At 59.8% G+C, this 16,586-nt stretch overlaps 1 protein-coding gene across 4 annotated transcripts in view; it reads left to right on the top strand.

Moving 5' to 3' along the window:
* Window positions 1-16,586, top strand: part of SLC29A4 (solute carrier family 29 member 4) — a 28,787-nt gene that overhangs the window by 11,674 nt on the left and 527 nt on the right. The window contains exons 2-11 of one of the 4 annotated variants that reach the window (XR_003912237.1): window positions 3,350-3,535; window positions 6,479-6,610; window positions 6,857-6,970; window positions 7,422-7,550; window positions 9,134-9,208; window positions 10,585-10,832; window positions 11,409-11,550; window positions 11,727-11,914; window positions 12,789-13,029; window positions 15,607-16,040. Coding sequence is in view for 3 of the 4 variants with exons in the window: in XM_029948949.1 (XP_029804809.1) it covers window positions 3,361-3,535; window positions 6,479-6,610; window positions 6,857-6,970; window positions 7,422-7,550; window positions 9,134-9,208; window positions 10,585-10,832; window positions 11,409-11,550; window positions 11,727-11,914; window positions 12,789-13,029; window positions 14,879-15,060 (1,626 nt within the window). In the remaining variant the exon portion in view is untranslated. Of the gene's footprint in view, window positions 1-3,349; window positions 3,536-6,478; window positions 6,611-6,856; window positions 6,971-7,421; window positions 7,551-9,133; window positions 9,209-10,584; window positions 10,833-11,408; window positions 11,551-11,726; window positions 11,915-12,788; window positions 13,030-14,194; window positions 15,351-15,606; window positions 16,387-16,586 lie in introns of those variants that run through there. The other 3 variants (XM_029948952.1, XM_029948949.1, XM_029948951.1) reach the window with 3 other exon arrangements.

The raw sequence follows: 16,586 nt of genomic DNA, 5'->3' as shown, positions 1-16,586 counted from the left end.
GGACCGCCCTCCCACCCCCCACCCCGCTTCGAGCGCAGGACCCAGACCCGGGAAAGGGACCCATGCAGGTCTGGAGCCACCTCCCTCACCCAGGCAGGCCCAAAGGGCCCCTCCCCCTGAAGTGCCTCCCTGGAACCCCTCCGTCCCGTCACACCTCTTCCCCCAGCCGGTTCCTCCAGAACTGCCTCCTAGTTCCTGGAAAAGCTGCTGTCATGGTCAGGGCCTGTGCCCAGAGGTCACCTGTGGTGGCCTGCAGAGATGCCTTTTCCGGGGGCGGGGAGGGGCACAGGCCTGGAGCCAACTTTGTTGCTGATAGGGCAGGCCAGGCAGAAGGAGCCCGGCAGATGCAGGGTGCCATCCTCCCTGAGACCCGCAGAAGCCAAGGCCGGGGAGAAGACGGTGGGTCTGGGCAGAGAGCCACCAGCCTGCGCCCTGGCCCGTGCCTTCACCTCTCCAACAGTGGTTGCAGGAAGGGGTGGCCGGGTGGGCCTTGAATCCTACTTTTCTGTGGGCAGAGCCAACAGGGAGGAGTTGGGCCAGTCTGGAAGGCTATGCTGAACTCCAGCAGGCCTGGTGGGGGGTGGCGCGTAGGCAGGGTCATCCGAGGGGTCCAGCTAGAGGGGGCTTCAGCTTGCTCTCCACCTAGAATTCAGGCTCCTGGTCGCCTGAGGAGGTGGAGCACAGCCCCTGAGAGGGAGGGGTCAGCCTGGCCCTGGGGTCTGGACTGCTGGGGTCAGGAGCCCTGTCCAGCCTGTGTCCCCATGCGGGAGCTGTGTGACTTCGCAGCAGCCCCTATGTGTGGCCAGGCCTTTGATGATCCAGCCACCCCTCCCTGGTCGTGAAGTTCTTTCTCTCTATCCTCATCCTCAACAAGGAGGTAGAGAAACTGAGGCCCAAGGGTGGCCCATTGAGCAGTGACTAGTGACCTGATGGCCAAAGAAATGAACTGTGTCCTTTCAGCTGCTCTGCAGGGTGGACATCAAGGGCTTCTGACAGAAGGGGAGTTGGGGGAGCAGAGAAGAATGCACGCCATCTCGGATTTTTAAACCCATGTGTGTGTTTTTAAATTTGAATCAAAGAGGGACAGGAGAAGAGGGATGGGCCGGGGACGATCCGAGGCTCCAAGGCTGCGGTGTGGAGTATGAGAGGGCCAAGGAGGGACGTGTTGGAGACCTAGGCCAGGGGAGCTGGAGAGCAGCCACCTCAGTGCACCCCCCACTCTGTCACCCAGTGAGGTCATCCCCAGGGGCACCACAGGGGGAGCCTCCAGGAGGTCCCAGAGGAGCACATGGGGACAGTGACTGAGGCAGGTATTGCTGGTGGTAGCTGTCCGCCTCACCCAGGAGCCAGAGGGAGCAGCGGGGCCGCCTCCCAGCTCGATGCTGAGCACGTCTGCCCTCCCGGGTGGTGTGGCCAGGCGTGGCCTGGGCGCTGCGTCTTGGGAAGCTTTGCAGAACACAGGTCAGGAGTTCAGGGTTCAGATGTCCTCCAAGGATGGCCCCCCGTCCTGGGCATTGCATTATTGTAGACCGCCGTTCTGCCGCTGGCCCCTTCCCTGGTCTCCCCTTCCAGGGAGGCTGGGAGGGCTAGGCCCAGAGTCTCTCAAGCCTCCTGTGCAGAATCCTGCCCAAGGCCACGGAGCAAGGCCGTGGTCACTCCAGCTGCGCCCAGCTGTGTCCTAAATCCTCATGGGTCCCCTCCAGCTCCAGATGTGGCCGGAGGCCCAGATCTGGGGGGCACTCAGGAAAAGCACTGAGCCTGCAGAGTTATGCCTGCTTCCCAGCCTCCAGTCGGAGAAGCCCATGACCCTCTCCTCCATGCTCGTGGGTGCCCATCAGGCTGGGCAGTTTCCTCAGTCCCGCCTGGAAGCAGGACGGCTCAGGGCTCCAAGGCCCCCGTAGAAACTCGATGGAGAGCTGGGAAAGGGGGAGACACACGGGGCTAGCCGGACGCTCTCGGTGAAGGGAGGCTGGGAGCTGGTAAACTAAGGGAGGAGAGCAGGAGGAAGTGAGACCAAACGAGCAGGTGGAGGTGGAGGGTGGTGGCAGGCTGAGGAGCCTGGAGTGACCCCGGCATGTGGGATCCCCCACATGCACCCGGGGGGCCGAGGTGCAGCGCTCCGTGCCGGATGCTGTCACGTCCCGCCTCTGTGTCCCGTCCTCTGAGGGCAGCGTGTGATCAGATACATGAGTTAAAGTTGTTACAAAAATAAACGGGTGAGGTGCTGGCTGGTGCTGTCAGTGGAGCATGAGACTCTTGATCTTAGGGTTGTTGGTTCGGGCCCCATGTTGGGTGTAGAGATTACTTAAAAACTTAATAAAGAAAGAAAATTTGAGAACTCTTTTAGGGAAAGAAAACAGACTCCCTCCCCACCCAGCTGCACACACACACACACACAGCATCACCTACGCAGTGGGGGTGTCTCTCCATCACGGATTAATTAGCCTCTTCCTTTCTTTTACTTTTTTTAAAATTTTAATTTTGATAAAAATTTTAATCATGAGCAGGGGGGGCGCCGAGGATGGGGGAGACACAGAATCTGAAGCAGGCTCCAGGCTCGGACTGTCACCACCGAGCCCGACACGGGGCTCGAACCCATCGACTGTGAGATCATGACCTAAGCCAAAGTGGGATGCTTAACTGAGCCACCCAGGCACCCCAACTTCTTTCTTTCTTTTCAAGATACGGGCAGTAGGGGGGCCTGGGTGGTTCAGTCGGTCAAGCCTCGGACTCTAGATTTCAGTTCAGGTCATGATCTCACGATTCTTGGGTTCAAGCCCCATGTCACGCTCTGCACTGACAGTGTGGACCCTGCTTGAGATTTTCTCTCTTGGTCTCTCTCTGCCCGTTCCCTGCTCACGCTCTCTCTTTCTCTCAAAATAAATAAATAAACTTCAAAAACAGAGGCAAAATCAATTTTTAAAAAGAGGATAAAGGTAATAGACTTGAACTGAAGGAAGACCAGAGGAAGGACTTCCCCGCCACAGAAGGTGGTTGGCCCCAGCATGGAGGCCCGCAGTGGTTCAGCATGTCCCGCTGAGACTGGGGGGCGGGGCAGGCGTCACCTTCACATTCCCGCCCCGTGCTGTACACAAGTGAGGCCAGGCAACCCCCCACCCCCATGGAGGAAAGCGCTGCCTGAGACACAGCGCAGCATTGGGTCGCGTTGGCTGTTCTGACTGGCATTCCACCCCCAGACTGTTGTTTTGCCTGTTGACTCCCCTCCAAGTGCTCTGCTGGCACCCGCACTCGGGTTGCTGCCCTGGGCACCCTGAGACACGTGGGGGCACGCGGTGGCCCGGGGAGCCCCCCTCGCCCGCTCAGCCTGCCTCCCCCCCACTCTCTGCAGCACGGGCTGCCATGGGCTCCGTGGGCAGCCAGCGCCTCAAGGAGCCCAGCGTGGCGGGCACGCCGGACAGGGGCGTGGTGACAAGCTTCAGCTTCGACAGCTGCCAGCTGGAGGAGGAGGTGGCCGCGGGGACGACCAGGGGCCAGGATGGCAGGCCCGGGGGTGGCCCAGTCTTCCCGGACTCTGGTGAGTGAGGGTGTGGCCTGGGTGTGAGCCTGGCCCAGTGGGGATCGGAGCCCCGGGGGAGGGGCGGCTTGGGGGGGTCTCTGAGTGCAGGACCCAGGGTGTGTTGGGAACAGATCACATCTGCTGCGGGGACACACACCCCGACGCTGTGTGTCCAGTGCAGGTCGGGGAGCCAGGCTTGGGAGCCTTCATCTTAACATGGGCTTCCGTGAACCCTGGGCCAGGGGAAAGGCCCACAGTGAGTTATGCACTGCGCCGTGGGGCTTCTGTCCGGGAGTGATATGCCGCTTGGGTCACATTCACTGGTCTCCCTTCCGTGGAGACGGGAAAGAGCCTGGAAGGAGGATTGATGTGAGGTTCAAAGACTTGATTGTCATCCTGGCTGTGTGACCTTGGGCAAGGGCCTAAACCTCTCTGAGCTTATTTCCCCATATTGAGGAGCTAGGCCAGCAATTGCCTAGGAGGCTATACTTGCAGGGTAGAGGGCAGGTTTGGGTTCAGCCCCAGCACCCCTGTCTCTGTGTCAGCTCGGGGACAAAGTTACCATTGTTAGCGCTTGGGTTCTGTCCTGTAGGAAAGGGGGAGGGGACTGGCACCACCCCCAGTGTGGCTGCAGTAGAAGCCGCAGATTGTTGCTTAGGGCTGTCCCCGTGCTCAGGAGGCCCCCCACGCCGGGCTCTGTGCTGAAGCTGGGAGCCTGGAGCCTGCTTTGGATTCTGTGTCTCCCTCTCTCTGCTCCTCCCCTGATCACGCTCTGTCCCTCTCTCTGTCTCTCAAAAATAAACATTAAAGAAATTTTTTTTTCCAAAGTGGATGGTGGCCATGTCAGTTGTGATTTTAACTCTAGTAGCCTTGGGGCGCCTGGTTGGCTCAGTCAGTTAAGCGTCCGACTTTGGCTCAGATCATGACTTCACGGTTGTTGGTTGGAGCCCTGTGTTGGGCTCTGTGCTGACAGCTCAGAGCCTTGAGCCTGTTTTGGATTCTGTGTCTCATCCCTCTATGCGTCTCGCCTGCTCATGCTTTGTCTGTCTGTCTGTCTGTCTCTCTCTCAAAAATAAACATTTAAAAAAATTAACTGTAATAGCCTGGTGACGGTGGCTGGGTCAGTTAGGGTTCAGCCAAGAAACCAGTAGCAGATACGTAGACAGAGAGCAGACAGACACAGAGAGGTATAGATACATACACTCACATATGGACTTATTACAGGAAATAAGCATGTACAGTGGATCCTGGCTATGCAGTCTGAAGTCCATAAGGCAGCTGCTCAGGAAACCCCAGGGGTATGAGATGTTTAGGGTCTCAGCTACGGGAAGACCTACATGTCTTGCCTGATTAGGCCAGGCCCACCCAGAGTAATTTCCTTTGGATTAACTTGGTGTCCACTCAGGAGGGACTTTAATCCACAAAATCCCTTCACAACGGCACCTGGGTCAGTGTCTGAACAACAAGGAATTATTTTTAAAAACTTTTAAGTCTTTATTCTTGAGAAGAGACAGGGTGTGAGCAGGAGTGGAGCATGGAGACAGAGACGCAGAATCTGAAGCAGGCTGCAGGCTCCGAGCTATCAGCACAGAACCCAGTGCGGGGCTCAAACCCATGAACCGCTAATCATGACCTGAGCTGAGGTCAGATGCTCAACCAACTGAGCCACCCAGGCGCCCCAACAAAGGACTCTTTTAGCCTGCCAAGTTGGCCCATAAAATTGATCACCACAGTCCACCCCTTGCCCACTTGGCTCCCATACATGGCTCCATAAACCATATTAATCTCCAAATAAAGACACTTTCCAAGTCCTACAGCTGTGTGGGATGACACAGCTAACCAAGGACACACCGACCCCTTCCCAGGAAGGTGCAAAGTCCACGTCCCCACCCCTCCTTGGTCAGCTCATAATGTAAATACTGAGATGGGACGTTATGTTAACACGTGAACACATCTTAGGTGTGACTCTATGGTGACAGAGGACAAAACACCAGCTCCGAGTTAACACACACGAACAAACATTCACGCTGACATAAGGAAGAAATATGCGTGACGACATTTTTCGGTTCTGAGGCGAGTCACGTGGTCCTAGCTGGCATTTATAAGTTCCTTTCCCCGCTACCCATTCCTCCCGCCCTCTGCCCTCAGCACCTCAGCTGGCCACGGTTCTTGGCCTGGTGGGCTGACCCAAACCTTCATCTCCAAAGGCTACAATCAGATGGCTGTCTTCCGTTGACTTCAGTCCCAGGGACTGGATGTCCTTCCTATGAGATGCCCTAAGGAACCTTTTGCAATCCAAGCACGCTCATCTTCTGTTCTATTCTGTTCTGTCCCCACGGGCAGCAGCGAGCCGATCTCCCCTTAGTAGTCAGGGTGACCCACCCCAGCCAAGACGGCAACCCGCTTCTCTGCCTGTTGATTCAGGGTCAGGAGGCGCCCGGAGGGGCCAGTGGCCATCTTGCTCCCAGGTCAGTAGGATCGTTGTGTCTCTGGGTAGAGGTATTTCTCCTTCTGGAACCAGGACTGTCCCTCTGGGCCAGCAGCCTCGAGGCACAGGGGTGGGAAGCAGGCACGTTGCTAGCGGGTCTCTGAAGGTCGTGCTCCCTGGACACCAAGGTGCCGACAGGGAGGTCACCCCATGTATTAGACACCGAGTTAGAGAGCACATACAGCCTCCTGGAGGGTGCCACCTTCGCTGAGTCTCCCAGCCGCCTTCCATCGTTCCGTCAAGCCAGCTGCTTGGTGGCCATGATCGTGGCGGCCGTGACTTGCTGCCGTGACTGGGGCAGCTCTGGCCTTGAAGGTGGATGGTGGCCGCGATGCTGGCGGATGTGGGGGCGGTGGCCATGGTGTCGATGGACCGTGGATATGGGCATGGCGGCGCTACGGGAGCCCGTGATCCTGTGGTGGCCGTGGCTTTGAGGGGCTTGTCCGCCTCTTACCTGCTGCCTCTGGGCTCAGGAGTGGAGGAGCCGGTGCCCGACGACCACTACCACGCCATCTACTTCGCGATGCTGCTGGCCGGCGTGGGCTTCCTGCTGCCATACAACAGCTTCATCACCGACGTGGACTACCTGCACCACAAGTACCCAGGTGGGTCCCTCGTGCTCGTGCCCTACCCGCCGCCCTCCCGAAACCCAGCAAGCAGGCCTCTGCTGGGGGAGGCCCCTTTTACTCAAATCCTCGCTTGGCTGCAGATTGCTGGGTGGCTCTAAGCAGCCACTCACCCTCTCTGGGCTGTCAGCCGCTTTCAGGCAAAGCAAGGAAGCAGCCCCTGGTGAGGGGGGTGCAGAGACTGGGGTTCCCCCTGAGCACCTGCTGCCGGCCGGCCCCCTGCAGGGACCTCAATTGTGTTCGACATGAGTCTCACCTACATCTTGGTGGCGCTGGTGGCCGTGCTCCTGAACAACGTGCTGGTGGAGAGACTGACCCTTCACACCAGGATTACCGCGGGTACGCTGCCCCCCCCGGGCTCCCAGTGCTCACGCATCTGGCCTGCCACTCACCTCCCCAATTTCCCCGCCACTCACTCTCCCCATCTGGAAAATGGGCACATGCCCCAGAGTTCAGTGTATGAAAATAGGGTCAGGCCTGCGGTGGGTGTGCTGCGGGCGAGCATGATAGCCACACCTGGGGAGGCTTTGTGTGCCCTCCGTTGTGTCCTGGGGCCTAGTGTGCTCTTCCTGTCCTTCCTCTTCATGGCAATCCAGTGTCAAGGCCCAGCTCACATGGTGCCTCCTCCAGGAAGCCTTCCAGGCACCCCTTCTAAGACATCTAAGGTGTCCTCGGCCCTCCCAGCATAAAGGGGGAAAGGTAGACAGAGAGGGCACCTCTGACCTGGAGGGGTGGGACGAGGGGAGCCCCCAGCCTCACGTGCCAACGCCTCTGGCCTCTCATCCCACAGGCTACCTCTTGGCCTTGGGCCCCCTCCTCTTTATCAGCATCTGTGACGTGTGGCTGCAGCTCTTCTCTCATGACCAGGCCTACGCCATCAACCTGGCCGCCGTGGGCACGGTGGCCTTGGGCTGCACAGGTAGGAGCCCACACCGGGGGGCAGGGCGGGAGGCTGGGGCTGAGCCGCTGAGTGCCCACTGCCAGCCATGCCACCCCCGCCCAGCCCCATGCTGAGGGCGTAACGACACCGAGTGACAAGGGCTCCATGCTGGCGCCTACACATACTGCATGCGCACACGCACGCACACACACACAGTGTCAGAGCACGCATGTGCCGTGCACACGTTTGTGCACCCCCACGTGCCCCATGCACCCGGTGGCAGCTCCCTGGCCTCAGATACAAACTGCCCATGCAACCACACCATGTTTCTCCTGGGCACTGGCTTGCAAAGTTGTATTTCTGACTTTTAAGTTTGCAACAATTTCAAACCCACGGGACAGGCGCAAGAACAGTATTAAAAAATCCCCATACATCCTCCACCAGTTGCAAACACTTTAATGGATGGGCTTTCTCTCTGTCCCCCCCGTTTATATGGATATGTGTATATTTTGCCCCTGAGTGGATATAAATATAAATAATCTATGTTTTCCCTTTAAACTGTTTGGGACTTACGTGCAAACATCATCACATGTCTTGCCCACATACTAGTGCTGGAGGGCATATTATCTGAAAGCGAGATGTTTCATCTGTAACCAAGTTACAGCTGCCCGAGTCGAGGAACTGAATGCTGCCGTGGCATGCTATCTATCTACAGCCTACCTGCACAGATTACCCGTCGCCTTGGTAACGACCATTAGCGTTCTTGTTTACTGACCCAGGATCCCACCCAGGATCCCGTCCTGGGTTCATCTCTAATCCCCTTTAATCCCGAAGGGTCCTCAGGTTTCCTCTTCTGTGGCTGTGATGTTAGGAAAGGTCCAGGCCTATTGTTTTGGACTCTTCCAAGCTTTCCTTGAGTGAGCAAGGCGAAACACACTTCACATTACGAGCCAGTGAACGCGTGTGTGAGTTTGCTTTTATCAGTGACATCAAGGCTTCTGGAAACAGTGTTTCTCGTTCCAGGCCTTGTCCTCGGGTCTGTTTTGTTCTGTTCCATCTGCTTAAAAAGCAGATGTTTTCCCAGTGTGACTGCTCCAGGGTGTCCGTGTAGATGTGCCAACATGCAGGGTCGGAGCTAGTGAGCCTTTCCCCCCCGCTTAGACCCGGTGCTGGCTGGGACAGCCCCGAATCTCAGCGGCTTCATAGAACAAGGCTTATATTTCCGGTTCTGGCCACACGTCCAACCCATGGATGGGGGGTGGGCCTCCGCATAGTCTCTGTGAGACGGGCCGCAGTGGTAACTGGAACATGGGCCCCTTCGGTCACTGCTGCTGAGGGAAAGACACACTCCAGGTCCACGTGGGCTTTTCCTGCCTCGATCAGACCCGGGGCACGCTGTCGCCATGCATGTCATTGGCCGGAGCCAGTCACAGGGCCAGGCTGGCCGCGCACACACACAGTATGGTGGACAGGGCGCTTGGACCAGATCTCCGTGCTGCCCAGGGTGTTAAAGTCTGTTACCCCGCACCCTCACCAATGTGGCCCTTGGACTTGTGAATTTGGTTCCAAGCTGACAGGTGATGGGTGGCATCTCACGGTGACTCCTCTGTCTGTCCCCTAAGTGCAGCAATCCAGCTTCTATGGTTACACGGGGATGCTGCCCAAGAGATACACGCAGGGCGTGATGACCGGGGAGAGTAAGTAGCCGCAGACCTCCCGGGGGGGGGGGGGGGGGAGCCCCCAGCGATGCACCACGGACCCGGCGCAGGGACATGGCCGTGATGTGTGCACATCTCTCCAAGTGTGCAGTCTTTTGTGTGAGAAGCATGCACGTCTCCTAGCGGGGGTCTGGGGTGACTTGGGATGCCCGTGTGCCTGTGCGTTTTGTGTGTCTGTGTGTGCGTGTATGTGCATGTGCTGGGGTAAGCCTGTCCAAAGCGTAATGTCCAGCATCACGCTGTCCTCGGAGCCCCAGACCCATGAGCTGACCCCTGCCCGGCACCCCCACTTGGCTTCTCGGACTCACATTCCTAAGCCCCCCTGCCCTGTCCTCCTGACCCTGATCAGTGAACGGCACCCCCTTTCTGACACAGGACACTTACCCAGCACCGTTAGACTTGCCCTGCACTCCAGCCCTGGTCCCAGGGGCCAGTTCCCCTCTTGCCCTGCCGTCCCCACCCACACATCAGGACCCCCTTTGAAGCACCTTCCTCCAGACGTTTCCAGTGCTCCTTCTGCACCTGGATGGGCCAGGGTCAGCAGCGCTGTCCAGGCAGAAAGCTGGGCCCACTCCTCATCTTCAGGGTGCTCTGTGCCCCCTCCCATGTGATGAGGTTGACCAGATGTCCCCAGGGCTCCAAGCCTCAGGTCTGTGGGGTTTGGTTCCAGGAAGCACTGGGCAAGCAGATCACTTTTGTACGTTTTGTCACGGAGATGAGTGAGGCAGCTGCCCAAGCGGTGCAGACTTGGGGTGGTTTATGCAGTCAGGAGTCCCACACCCGGGGATCAGCCCCCAGGGGCTGTGGCCACCTCTGCCAGACACTGCCCAGCAGCTCATGATCACATTGTACACCTACATCCTGCCTGGGGCCTCCTGCCCACCATGACCCTGCTGCCCTCCCTTGTCACCTCACGGGCACAGCCAACTTCCGGTCAGCTCCGCAGAGGTGGACACACACTGCTTGTGCCAGCCCCTGCCGGGGCCTCTGTGCTCTGGCCGTCACCTGCCCCCACCATCATGCATGGATGTTGGCATTTTTCTGTGACTTCTTTGTAGCCTCCTCCACTGAGTCCCGGGAAGGCAGGGCCTACATCCCCTCTGTCCCCACTGTGTCCTCAGGGCAGGATGGTGCCAGATACCCAGAAGGCACTCTAGAAATGCTCCTGGGGTGTGCAGGGAGGAATGTTCTGAGTGGGCACACTGTGAACCGCCACCTGCATGTCTGAAGACTGGGCCCAGACCGGGGGCGGGTGCAGGGCTAAGGGCAGAGTGGGGGCAGAACCAGGCAGGGCTGGGGCGCTGAGTGGGGGCCGGGGCCCAGGCCCGGCACGGACGGCGCCCTCCCGGCCGCAGGCACGGCAGGCGTGATGGTGTCCCTGAGCCGCATCCTCACCAAGCTGCTGCTGCCAGACGAGCGGGCCAGCACGCTCATCTTCTTCCTGGTGTCTGCGGGCCTGGAGCTGCTCTGCTTCCTGCTGCACCTGGTGGTGCGGCGCAGCCGCTTCGTGCTCTACCACACGGCGCGGCCCCGCGACAGCCGCCCGGGCTGCAGGGCCAGCTACCGCGTGCACCACGATGTCGCCGCGGGGGACGTCCACTTCGTGAGTCCGTTGCGCCCGCCCCTGCCCAGTCCCTGGTGTGGTCTCCGCCGCGCCGTGGCCCCGGGCTCCTTCCCCCGGGGCCTCCTTCGTCCTGTGGACCCAGGTTTCATCCCCACCCGGTGACACTGTGTCTGTGGCCTGAGTCCCTGCTGGCAGGCCGCCCGGAGCCACGCTGGGGGTGGGGGGGCGGGGGCGCCTTCTGGTGGCAGCACCGAGGCCGGTGGGAGGGGCTAAAGCACGGAGTCCTCCAAGAGGGGGTCCACAGCGTCACCCTGGCTCCTCATGGGGAACACTACCATGAGCTCAGGAAGCGACGGCCAGGCCATACGCCCCTGGCACGGGGCTGGGATCAGGCCCACAGTGGGAAACGGGGCCCCCCAGTGGCCAAGGAGGTTTCCCAAGAAGTGGCTTCTGGGCTGAAGCCGGAGCCCTGTGGAAGGGAGATGTGAAGACCCACAGGAAGGGCACTGGGGACAGAGGGAAATGCATCTGCAAAGGCTCAGAGGCGGGTGGGGTTCAGTGTGTTTGACGGACCCCACACAAACCCTGCCGGCTGCTGTTCTGTCCTCCCTCCAGGAGCACCAAGGCCCAGGCCTGGCCAACAGCGGGTCCCCGAAAGACAGCCCCGCCCATGAGGTGACCAGCCACAGCAGGGGAGCCTACACGCGCTTTGATGTGCCTCAGCTGAGAATCACGCGCAGCTGGCCCTCCTTCAGAGGTGGGGGGAGGGGCGCATGTCTGGTGACGCTCTGTGGGCCTGACTCACACCTGCGTGGGGTGGGGGAAGGGCGGGCAGGGCGGTGCTCTGCACATGTCCGGTGACGCCGCTGCTCCGTGGGCCTTGCATGGGGCCAGGCAGACGCTACTCAGTGACGCGGGGCCTGTCCCCCGCAGCTCTGCTGCTGCACCGCTATGCCGTGGCCCGCGCCATCTGGGCTGACATGCTCTCCATCGCCGTGACCTACTTCATCACGCTGTGCCTGTTCCCGGGTCTCGAGTCCGAGGTCCGCCACTGCGTCTTGGGCGAGTGGCTGCCCATCCTCATCATGGCTGTGTTCAATCTGTCCGACTTCGTGGGCAAGGTAGGCCTGCAGCCCCTTCCCGAGTCTGGGGGAGAGGCGGTGGGGGCGGGAGAGCTGGGGGGGCCCTCGGGGAGGGGTGGGTTCTGAGCTGAGCCTCCCCACGTCTCCCGAGTGGGGAGGGCGGCGGCCGAGCAGTGACATGGCCTGGCTGCTGTGCAAGGCAGCTCCAGACTGTCTGGTGGTCATTCTCATAGAGTCCGGCGCCGGCCATCATCTTGTGTCTGTGCTCATCGCCAGCAGGTCCTTGGGGCAGGCCTCCAAAGACAGCACAGGAAGTCCTCCCAAGGGGCAGGAGCACCTGGTAGGGGCCAGGAGAATCTGAGCAGAGAACTCAGTGCTGCTAGCGCAGGACAGGGTTGGGGGTCAGGGCTGGAATAAGATCAAGGCTTCCATTTCTGGGGCTGGTCTGATGGGGGTCTGCTCCAGATGAAGGAAGAAGTTGATGTTCAGAGAGGGAAAGCTGTTTGCTCAAGGTCACACAGCCGAGAGTCTGGTTCGTGAGGGAGCAAATTGGGCTCAGCTCCTAATCCTGCGACTTCCTGCTGTGGCAAAATCCTGAGATTTTGCCAGGTGACCCTCGGGGCCTCAGGTCATCATTTCCCAAACAGGGTGGAGAGCCGATCCTGCAAGGGTATGGTGAGGATTGAACAAGAGCGATCTGTGCGGTGTTTAGGATTCTCGACCCACAGCAAGGAGCGTGTATGGACTGTGACACAGGATTTGGTGGTTTTAGTGGTCTAGGCTGGATAAGGACAGGGACGCAGCCCGAGCTGGGAGTGTATGGGGACAGGGTCGTGTCTGGGGGCTGCCATGGAGACATGAGGGGTGGTGGGCTTGGTAAAGGGAGGGGGCCGACCTGCTCTGTTCCCTGCAGATCCTGGCGGCTCTGCCCATGGACTGGCGGGGCACCCACCTGCTGGCCTGCTCCTGCCTGCGCGTGGTCTTCATCCCCCTATTCATCCTGTGCGTCTACCCCAGCGGCACACCCGCCCTGCGCCACCCAGCCTGGCCCTGCGTCTTCTCTCTGCTCATGGGCATCAGCAACGGCTACTTTGGCAGTGTACCTATGATCCTGGCGGCGGGCAAAGTGAGCCCCAAGCAGCGGGAGCTGGCAGGTAAGGCCCAGCACCCTGCTGCCTGGCGGGGAAACCAAGGCCCACAGAAATCATGGCTACTTAGCAAAAAAGGTGCATATGGGCTCCAGGATCGAATCAACCTTAGGGAGTTCATAGGTGCAAGCGTGTTTGTCAATCATTTATTCCTTCATTTATCCCACGATTACGTGGTGAGCCCCTCTGGTGTGCTAGGCACCGTTCTAGGTTCTGGGGACTCTGTGGCACCGAAACAGTGCTCCCTGTGCTTGTGGGGCTGACAGTCCAGAGGTGACAGGTGCACGTGGTATGTTGAGTGGTGGTAAGTACGACAGAGAACAGAGAAATGGGATGTGGGAGTTGGGCTGGGGAGTTTGCAACATAAGCGGAGCAGTCTGGGAAGGCTCTCGGAGGAGGTGACTTTTGACCACAGACCTGGAGGAAGTGGTAAGGGACGTGTGACAGTGCTGGGGACTAGCCCGTGGGAAAACCCAGAGGCAGAGCTGGCGGTGGGAGGGGCCACCAGGACAGGGGGTGGGAGGCCCGAGGAGGGACTGGACCATAATGTGTGTTAAGACCCCTTCTGGTGCTGCTTGGACGGTGGGGCGGGAACAGGTTGGGGTGGGGAGGGAGTGATGAGGTCCTGCACCTGTCCTTCCATACCACAAAGGGACGGGCCCCTGACAGGGCAGGGTGCCTTGTCTCTGGAGGAAAATGGTGGAATCTGGATCTGTTTCATGATGGAGCCCGTGGGGCCAGCTGATGGACCGGGAGCCCGGGTACGAGACAGGGACCGGGGTTCAAGGAGGAGCCCCCAGTTTGGGGCTGTGGCAAGAAGCTTGGGCTGCTGTGTGTTGAGCTGGAAGGGGGCGTGTGGGGGAAGGGGCCCTGGAGTCTGTCCTGTGGGACACTCTGGCTGCCCGTGAGCAGGGAGCACATGGAAGTGGGTGGCTAGAGGAGGAGAAGCAGGCAAGACCCCGGGCGCCCAGTGCGCTCCCCCATGGTCGAGTGGTCCTCGGACGGCTGCCTTCGTGGGAGTGGGCTCTGGTCACTGCCTCACCAGTCTTGGGTACCAGCCCTCTGTCGGGGCCCCCAGGTTGGTCCGCGTGGGTTTGGCCACCGTGGTCCTCTGAGCGCCCCTCGCTGCCCCCACCCCCACCTGCGGCCTCAGGTCCAGTCTTGTCCGCAGGGAACACCATGACCGTGTCCTACATGACGGGGCTGACGCTGGGCTCCGCGGTGGCCTACTGCACCTACAGCCTCACCCGGGACTCCTACAGTACTTGCCTCCACCCCTCCACCAACACCTCCTCCCCCGCCAGCCTCTGAGCGGGACCTGGCACCCCCCACCACTCAGGCCTGAACTAGGGGCCCCGAGGCCCGAGGCTCCCTTCCCGCCCCTGCCTGCAGTGCCTGCGGGGCCCCGGCTCCCCCCGTGCCAGTAACGCCACCCTCCGGGTCCAGCTGTCTGTCATTCCAGCCCCAGGGTTCTGCTGAGCCCTTCGGCCACCCAGGGCCACCCAGCACTGTGCTCCGCGTTGTGTCCCAAGCCTGCCCTTTACCCTGTGCCTGTGTCCAGTGCCCCCCCGGCCCCTTGCCAGGCCAGTGCTCTCTGGGGTCACAGCCATTCTCAGCCAGGAGAGCTGACTGCTAGCCAGTAACCCCTCCTGGTGACCCTCACCCATGGCCCCAGACCCCCCTCCTTCACCAGGGGCCCCTTGTCATGAACGTAAGAGGCTCTCAGCAGAGAGGGCCTCGCCCCGTCTGTAAACACTGGTTCTTCCAAACAAAATGCATTTGCCAAGACAGAATTGTAGATCTGGGACTGAACAGCCGCAGACCACAGTCTACACTAGCCTCTCTCTGACCACAGCTTCTACACCTGCCTGGGTGCACCCACCCTGCACCGAAATCCCCGTGTGCACCCTGGCGCCCACCTGCTGCCACAGGCCTGGCAGTCTGTGCCTGACTGGACACCCTGTTGACTTCTCGGCAGCCTCCCGTCTGTCTGTGACACCAGAAGGGGGCACACCCTGGTTGAAGTCTCTCTCTTAGACCTTGATCCTCACCCAGGGAGGCTCAAGGAGGGACATGAGGCCCTGGCAAGTAGAGAAGTGTGGGAGTCCCTCCTCAGCCAGGCCCCTCGAGCTCCAGGCTGGCCCAGTGCCCCGAGCAGAGGGGATGCTTGAGTGTCTTGCCAAAGACAGGCTCTTCTGGGGAGCGGACAGTCTGCCCTGCCACACCCACGGCACACCTGTGACCACCGCCCCTCTGTGTCCTGTCTGCCTGTCTGTCCACTAACTGTACCACACAGGCCATTAAAAGATGAAGGCAGAAACTCCCCACCTGCTGCCTCGCAGTAGCGTCTGTGTGGGCGGGGGCGGCCCCCCCACCTTGCTTGTCCGTCGTGGGGGAAGGAGTCCTGTTGGCTGGGACGTCCCTCTTCTCATCTGGAAAGTGGCCCTGTCCACCTGGAGTTCGTCCGCTCGGGGTGGACGGGGGTGGGTCGCTCTGGGTGGCGTGGGAACTGGAAGTGCTCGGGGTGTGAAGGGCACCTTGGCGCTCAGGTCAGCGAAGAGGACTATGTCCTCAATTGAATAGGGAGAAGAAGAGGGGAGGCAGCGTGCCCCCTGCCTGCGGGGACTCAGAGCCCGGACCTGGGGGCTGCGTGCTCTGTGCTGAAGTCCTAGCTGTGCGGCCAATTCGTGCGACAGGAGCAACTTCCTGAACTGTTCGGTGCCGTAGTACCCCCGAGGAGCGGGGCCGGTCCACTCTCTGCTGCCGGTCCCTTGGAGGAAGGTTGGGGCCGGGGGCTGCCCATCAAGGGGCTGTGCTCCAGCCACTGGGCCCACTGGGCAGGCCTCACTCTGGCACCCGGTGGGCACCCTGGGCAGCTGTGGGAAGAGCCTGTAGGTGATATCACAGGGACCGCCAGGTGGCGCCAGTTCACTGCTGCTGCTGCTGCTCCTGCTGTCGTGTGACTCAGTTTCTCTGAAGCTGGAGGGTCATCAGAGCCTTTCCCCTGGCTGGTGGAGGTACCCATGGGGTCGGGCTGAGAGTTGACCTCAGGGGAGGAGTGGGAAGCAGCACCAGGAGAAGGGCCCAGCCTCCCCCAGCCCCTCACACTTGCTCAGGGCCACTCAGACCTTCAGCATCGTCCTCCTTGTGGTCTTCAGATGGGGGTGTGGCTGGGAGTGCTGATCTTGGCACTCTGAAGCCCTCCAGCCTCTCACTGGCCAAGAGAATTTTCTGCACTGCTGGATACACCCAATACAGTAGCCACTGGCCACATGGCTGGGGCAACCAAGAAACTTTTCATTTCCCGTAGCTTGGCTATAAGTAGCCCGTGTGGTCAGTGGCCACGGTGCCGGGGGGGGGGGGGGGGGTGTGCTTGGGACGAAGGGGGGGCCCGTGAAGCTGGGTGCTAGACACAATCTAATAGGAAATAAAAAATAATATTCTGCACGTCAGAATGTGTTTGCTTTTTTTTTATAATTTCATAGCTATTTTTTTCACAGTTTTAAAAAGTTTATATTTATATATATTTATATATATTTATCTTTATATATATAATTAAAAAG

The sequence above is a fragment of the Suricata suricatta genome, chromosome 8 (assembly GCF_006229205.1).
Source record: "Suricata suricatta isolate VVHF042 chromosome 8, meerkat_22Aug2017_6uvM2_HiC, whole genome shotgun sequence".
Classification (NCBI taxonomy): Eukaryota; Metazoa; Chordata; class Mammalia; order Carnivora; family Herpestidae; genus Suricata; species Suricata suricatta.
The sequence above is the reverse complement of the archived record's forward strand: the minus strand, read 5'-3'. Positions and strand labels throughout refer to the sequence as shown.